This window comes from Aplysia californica, unplaced genomic scaffold (assembly GCF_000002075.1).
Source record: "Aplysia californica isolate F4 #8 unplaced genomic scaffold, AplCal3.0 scaffold00422, whole genome shotgun sequence".
In the NCBI taxonomy this organism is placed as follows: Eukaryota; Metazoa; Mollusca; class Gastropoda; order Aplysiida; family Aplysiidae; genus Aplysia; species Aplysia californica.
This window is the reverse complement of record NW_004797692.1, coordinates 670,215-677,614: the sequence shown is the minus strand read 5'-3', so window position 1 is coordinate 677,614 and position 7,400 is coordinate 670,215. Positions and strand designations below refer to the sequence as shown.

At 42.1% G+C, this 7,400-nt stretch overlaps 1 protein-coding gene across 1 annotated transcript in view; it reads right to left on the bottom strand.

The window, feature by feature from the left end:
* LOC101859351 (cohesin subunit SA-2) overlaps positions 1-7,400 on the bottom strand; it is a 56,563-nt gene that overhangs the window by 5,162 nt on the left and 44,001 nt on the right. The window contains exons 31-33 of the mRNA XM_005104506.3: positions 5,368-5,463; positions 3,387-3,648; positions 2,523-2,627 (exon numbers count right to left, since the gene is read on the bottom strand). Coding sequence (XP_005104563.1) covers positions 2,523-2,627; positions 3,387-3,648; positions 5,368-5,463 — 463 coding nt within the window. The remainder of the gene's footprint in view (positions 1-2,522; positions 2,628-3,386; positions 3,649-5,367; positions 5,464-7,400) is intronic.

Genomic DNA, 7,400 nt, shown 5'->3' with positions numbered 1-7,400 from the left:
GAAGAAGAAGAAGAAGAAGAAGAAGAAGAAGAAGAAGAAGAAGAAGAAGAAGATTGCCACGTCACACTTAGTGTTACCATATTTAGAATTAGTAAGAGTTTTACGGCACTTGCAACACAAACTAGTCAGTTTAGTGCCGAAGATTCCAGGTGTTACGAGAGAGTAACATTCAAAGAAGAGAAGGAGAGAAGGAGAGAAGGAGAGAAGGAGGAGAGATGTTCGACAGGAGAGAAAGAGCAGACCACACCAGAGCACCAACCAACCATTCACCAGATCATAATACAAGTATTGAAGAAAGGACTTTGGGGGGGCGGGGGGGACGTTTTACGGCGCTCGCAACTGCATAAGGTCATATGAGCACGCAGGACACATCAAACATTTTCATTTGGTAGGAAATTTTGAATTTTGCCCAGGTGGCGGCCGAAGCCTACTCTTATCAATTTTGAACCACCAAGGGATCTTTAACGTGCGTAACTTGCATACGAGACATCCGAGATTTTTCGCCCTTGTCCGATAAGGCTAGGTGTAGCTCTTTCCTACCAGAAAATCAGGGGTGTGGCTGAAAGACAGCAGTAAGAAGGAGCCAAGGAGGAAGAAAGGATGTGTTTATCGAGAGTAACATACATAGAAAAGGAGGAGCCATACGAATGACAGATGTTGGACAGAAAAAACAACACAACAAAAGTCAAAAGCACTCACACTTGTTTCAAGCAACCATACACTCATATCACATGCCATTATCAAGCCGAAAACTGAACCACAGCTGACTAACTGCCGTATATTTTTAAAAATACAACCTATTCCAGGCTTGCCAACTTTTTCAAAACCCAATGAGGGGCATCCAATGTTATTACAATAAGTCAAAATACCATCAAACTAAATTATACCAGTTCAGTTTTTGGTAAGAATTTTACAGTGCTTGCAATACAATAAAGTCATATAAGTGTCAAAGATTAGAGATGTTACAAGAGAGTAACATAAACAAAACAAAAGGAGGAGAGATAAGGAGGATAGATGTTAGATAGAAAAGAAGGGGCAAACTACACCAGACACCCACCAACCACCCACTAAATTACATCAAATGGGACTGGTTTTTGCGTAGTGTAAGTGTTATGGCTCTCAAATTTCCTGATTACCAAATCAAGAAGTCTCAGGAAATTCGAGATAGTTGGCAAACCTGTGATTCACAATAGGCCTACTAAAAAGCTTTCCAACTACCGCCTACTTCTGCAAAGATTGAAAAAGCTACTATGAAAAACAAAAATTCAATGTCACCAGAGTAAAAGTGAAGACAAACAAAATCTCCTTACTTAGCAAGCAAAAGCACCATATAGCCACACACACACACACACATGCATCAAAAATACCCATTCAGAACTCTTGAAAACTTGGACGAAATCAAAAGAAATCTTTTCAAATCCACAATGATGCAAAAACAATTTTCACAACCAACCCTTCAAATTCTTTAAAAATGTTAGTGAACGTGAAAACAGTTAACAAACAAACAAATTGCAAGCTACATCACACACATGTTGTTTCAAGTCCAACGGCGTGAGATGCAAATTGAACAACACAAACAAACAAACAAACAAAAATCTCCCGAAGAAGAGGAATAATCAAACAGACGGCAAAGTCATGCCACTTGCACCGTTGAGAGAAAAATTGGTTTTAGAGTTCAGTTGTAGTTTTTAGTTTCAGAAAGAGAGTTTTACGGCACTGGAAACACAAGTAGGTCATACAAGTGCCTATGATTAGAGGTGTTACAGGAGAGTAACATACCCAAAAAAAACCCACAAAAAAAAGAAACGGGGAGAGATAAGAACAACAGCAGTTTCATAGGAGAGAAGGAGCAAACCACACTAGAGCACCCTCAAACTACCCACAGCGGTAGTTTACAGGGAGTCTACATAGGCTATCGTGGCTACATTTCAACAGGAACAGAGGAAGAAAATAGACATGCTCCCTGAGGAGAGATAAAAAGAGGAGAAAACCACACCAGAAAACCCAGAAAACCAAGCACGACAAAGGAAAAAATAAACAGACGAGGAAAAAGTAACCAAGAGAGACAAAAGTAATGAAAAGAACAAAATAACCGAAAGAGCGGAAAATGATGACCAAAAGAGGACCAAAAAAATAATCAAAGGGAAAAAGTAACAAAAAAGAAGAAAAGGTCAACAGACGAGGAAAAATTGACTCCAGCAGAGGAAAAAAGAATGACCAAATGAGGAACGCAAAGTTTCCAAAGAAGAAGAAAGAAGCAGAGGATGGAAGGAGGAAAGAACAAAGAAGCAATCAAGGAAAAAAAATTGAACAACAAAAAATTAACAGAGGCGTGAAAGATAAGAGAACATATCTGAATGTCAAGTTAAGAAACAAACATTCACAGAAGAGTGAGAGAAGGAAAAGCCTGGAAGTGGAGAAGGAATAAGATGAGGAAGAGGAAGATGAGGAGAAGAAGGAGGAGGAGGAGGAGGAAGAAGAATAAACCAAATCCATCATGCATGATTGTGTCGGTATCTCACCGAAGCCTCCTCGATGTACTGAGAGGAATCCTCCTCAAACAAGTTGCCGCCTCTCTGGGGGTAGTAGTGACCTTGAGGGGTCAGCGGGGTGTGAGGGTTGCTGGTCTGAAACACAAAGGAGGTGGGGGCGGAGGGGAGTTTAGTTGTAGTAAGACTTTTACGGCATTTGCAACTCAACACTTTGCGGCCTCATCTCGCCGATCGGCGATGTTTAACACCCAGTTTCTTTGGTTTTCCCCCAAAATGCCTTTGCCTTTGATGGCAAGAGTTTATGAGGCTTGTGGCGGCAAAGTGTTAAGGTCATATAAGTGCCGAAGATTAGAGGTGTTACAAGAGAGTAACACACAAAATAGAAGGAAGAGAGATCAGGATTATAGATGTTGGATAGGAAAGAAGGAGCAAACCACACCAGAGTACCCGCCAACTACACGTGTAGGCGGAGAAGATGGGGGGAGTAGAGGATTTGGGTGTAGGTGGGTGGGGGATGGGGCAGGTTGGGTGGTGGAGGTGATTTAGGGGGGGGGGGGGGAGAGGAGGTGGAGGAGATGGAGTAGTCAGGGGAAAGGGGGGGAAATAGAAAATGAAAGGAAGATGGGTGTGGAGAGGGGGAAAGGAGTAGAGGAGCGACAGAATGGTGAGAAAGGGGTAGAGGGTAGAGGAACGGATATGGAGAGATGGAAAAGGACATTGAATGTAAGGTTTCATACAACTTGGTTATATATTTTTTTCAATTTAAAAATAATGCCCATACAAATAATACCAAAACAATCTCACACCATCATCGTCTCTCTCTTCCTCTCCCCCTTCTCTCTCTCTCTCTCTCCCAATAATCCCAACAAAAACAACCACTGCAACAAGTATTACCCCTGGAGTCATGGGAGAACTCATCATCTGCTGGTGTGGTGTCATTGCACCGGCCATAGGCGAGTGGTGGTGTTGTTGTTGCTGCTGCTGTTGTTGCTGCTGCTGTTGTTGGTAGTAGTACTGCTGCTGTTGTTGTTGCTGGTGGTGATGTTGCTGTTGCTGATGTCGCTGCTGGTGATGGTGATGGTGTGACTGCCCGGAGGAAGGACTCTCAAACTCCCCGATACTGTTTTCACTGGCGTCACTGCTGATGTGCTGTTGGCTGAAGGAGAGGCTTGCCGGTCATCATGGGGAAATCAGGCACTCAGGCATAATAATGAACTCAAAAAAGAGTAACATTTATTTTTTCACCCGCTGGGCATTTCTGATATAGAAGTTTCTTTCCCCCCCCCCCCCCCCCCTCAATACCTTTTATTATGTCCATCTATTTTTACTTCATTGAAAAACACTGATCAAAGGCACACAAAATGTACATTTGCATTCTCCAAGGGCATTCAAGCTTTTGCTTCAGAATTCACCAAAAGCTTCAGAATGGTACCAAATACAGTACAGCCTCTATAATTATTTTACTAACTTCCTAGAGTTGAAAAAAAAAGCACATTGACATAATAACAGCATCTAACTTTCTAGCGTAGGGGAAAATAGGAAGACACCTTTTAAGTTTTAGTAGAGGTTTTACGGTGCTCGCAACTGCATAAGAGAGTAACGAACATAAAAAAAGAAGAAGGGGAGATAATGACGATAGATATGTTCGATAGGTAAGAAGAAGCAAACCACACCAGAGCACCCACCAACCACCCACACAGGGAGACAGACAGACAGAAATAAAAGAGGAGGGAAAAAAAGAAGAACCATGCCACTATAAACCCTAGTCTCCACCCGTTACCTGTCTGTAAAGTATCCACACACACACAATGCAAAAGGAAAAAAAAGGAGGGAAAAGTAACTGAGAGAGAAAAAGAAAATCCGAAAAAGCAGAAAATGATCTAAAGAGAAAAAGGTGGCTCTCGTGGCCTAGAGGTTAAGGTGTTGGCCTCTCATTCAAAGGTCCCGGGTTCGATTCCGGGTAGCGACCAAAAAATTTTCTACTCTAAAATTGTCTCCTTTCACATCCTTTCCTGATCTCTAACAATGTTCTGTTGTCTGCTTTCATTTCCACTTTCTGCCCCCACCCCTCACCGCCTTTGCCCCCTCCTCTGGGCTCCTGACTCTTTCTGCAGCCTTTCTACTGCTACTCCTTGGCTCCTCCTAACTGCTGTCTTTCTGCGACACCCCTGAACTTCTGGTAGGAAAGATCTACACCTAGCCTTCTCGGACAAGGGCGAAAAATCTCGGAGGGCCCGTGTGCAGGTTGCGCACGTTAAAGATCCCTTGGTGGTCTAAAATCGATAAGAGTAGGCTTCGGCCGCCACCCGGGCAAAATTCAAAATTTCCTACCAACGAAAAAGTATTAGGTGTGTCCCGCGCGCTCATATGACCTTATGCAGTTGCGAGCGCCGTAAAACCCTATACTAAACAAACAAACAAACAACAAACAAAAGAGAAAAAAGCAAACAAGGGAGGGGGGGAATATGACCAAAAGAAAAATACAACTAAAAGAGGAAAAAGTAACCAAAAGGAAAAACAAACAAAAATTTTTTTAAAATATAGTAACCAGATGAGCAAAAATTGACTTCAACAGAGGGAAGAAATAACGGCACAATTCATTTGGGTCACCCCTTCCTTGTTTTGTTTGTATTCTGTCTATAGTCGAGGACTGCCAGATTTTCATTAGTTTAGCTGGGTTCTTTATTTTGAGGCGTTGTTCAAATAGAAGGAAAATAAAACAAGGCGATTTGATTTTCTTTCATGTTACTACTGTTTTCAAATAAACCGTGTTTGGTTGAAACAGAATCCACTGTATAAATGTAAACCCCCCCCTCCATACACACACACAAACACACAGACCTCCACCCCCGTCAACCAAAACATCACCACTAACCTGGGCTGTGTATTCCCGCGGTGTCTCTCCGACCGTCTCAGTCCTGAGGTGTCCTGTTGCTGTCTCGCTGACCAGTTGCCTTGACCGCTGTGAGATCTGGGGAGGGGGAGGCTGAAGGCTGTCCTCATCATAGGGAGCACAAATGTCTGTTCTTTGAAATGCAGGTGCTTGCTTTTAAAAAAAATAATTTTTATGTCCCCACCACCACGATTTAGTTCATATATTGTTATTGATAGACCCTCCAGCTGCCTTCTACCAGCATCTTTTTAAAAAAAATTAATTATTTTATTGAAAGTTTTTTACTCCCCCTATCGACACAACGTGGACCATATCAGGGCTAACCCGGCCTGAAAGGGACACAACATATCAGCAGAAAGGCAAAGATACTAGACAACTAGCTGGGTACCCAATCGATGAAGGGACTCAAAAGAATCGATCGTCAAGTCATTGTCATGATTGTGGGACCAGTGCGCACTGCTTGTGAACCGAAGTCCCACTTGTTTACAATGGTGTCTTAGAAGACAAACGTTCCCAAGATTAGAACTAAACGAAACTCATGAAAAACTGAAAATTAAACTACGGTGATTTCAGACTCCTAGATATAATTGTGCACCCTTTAAATGATTCTTAACCAGTGTTAATTTTTTCAAATTCGAAAAATAAGTGGTTCGGAAGTTTTAGGTGACCAAAGTGACGAACTCTCACAAATATGATACTAGCTGGGCCCCCTTTTGATGAAAGGAATAATCGGTGCATTGACATCAACTGAAAGACTACATTTATACTCTACTGGAACGGAGCAATAAATCTTGAGAGAAAAGTGACACATGTGTTTCCAAGTTGCCAACTATAGTTATAATAGACGTATAGATTGATTCTCTATTCCTCTTTAGTGGTTGTACACTCCAGAATTTCAAAGATGTGCCATCAGTGCGAACGGCTAGTGAACGGAAACCTCACTTGTTTAAAATGGCATCCTAGAAGACGGACTTTCCCAAGATTGGACCTAAACGAAACTAATGAAAAACTTAAAATTAAACGACTGACTTTAAGCTCCCCAATGAAACTGTGCACCCTTTAAATGATTCTGAACCATCATTAATTTTGTCAAATTCGAAAGTTAAGTGGTTCGGAAGTTTTAGGCGGCCAAGGTGATGAACTTTCACAAATATAATATTATAGAGATAGTGATTGCACCTTCTTTAGTTTTAGAAAGAGTTTTACGGCACTTGCAACACAATTAGGTCATATAAGTATCCAAGATTAGAGCTGTTACAAGAGAGTAACAAACACAAAAAAGGAGGAGGAGAGAAAAAGACGATAGATGTCTTTAGTTTGAGTAAGAGTTTTACGGCCCTTGAAACACAATAAGGTCATATAAGTGCTGAAGATTATAGGTGTTACAGGGGAGTAACAAACACAAAAAAGAAGGAGAGATAAAGACGATAGATGCTCGATTGGAAAGAAGAAGCAAACCACACCAGTGCATCCACAATAATGTTCCATGACGTTGGGCAGTCAGGGCTATACAACAACAGAGGAACCCCCGTTGAACCATCAGACAGCCCCACTGTCCCGTCAATTTCATACTGGTCCCAAGGGAGGCTGTATAACCAGGTTCATTTTTGTTTTAATAGAGGTTTTACGGTGCTCGCAACAGCATAAGGTCAGATGAGCGCCAAGGGGTGGACGTCAACAGAGAAGTCCTTACAGGGAGTCAGGCTTACTCTGCTCACCTCTCCAGCTTCAACAGCACAAAGTCTGCTTCGACTATCAAATTTCTCCCACGAGGAAGTCATCGAGATAGAGAAGACTCTCGGCTCTGAATACATACGCATGTGCACGTAGACCAGCAACAAAAGGCACTTTTCAAACTCAGATGGCACAGCAGAATTGTGTTGTGTCACGTTGGGCAGTCAGGGTACTACGGCACTTGCAACACAATAAGGTCATACAAGCGTTGAACATTAGAGGTGTTACAAGAGAGTAACAAACACAAAAAAGAAGGAGGGGAGATAAAGACGATAGATGTT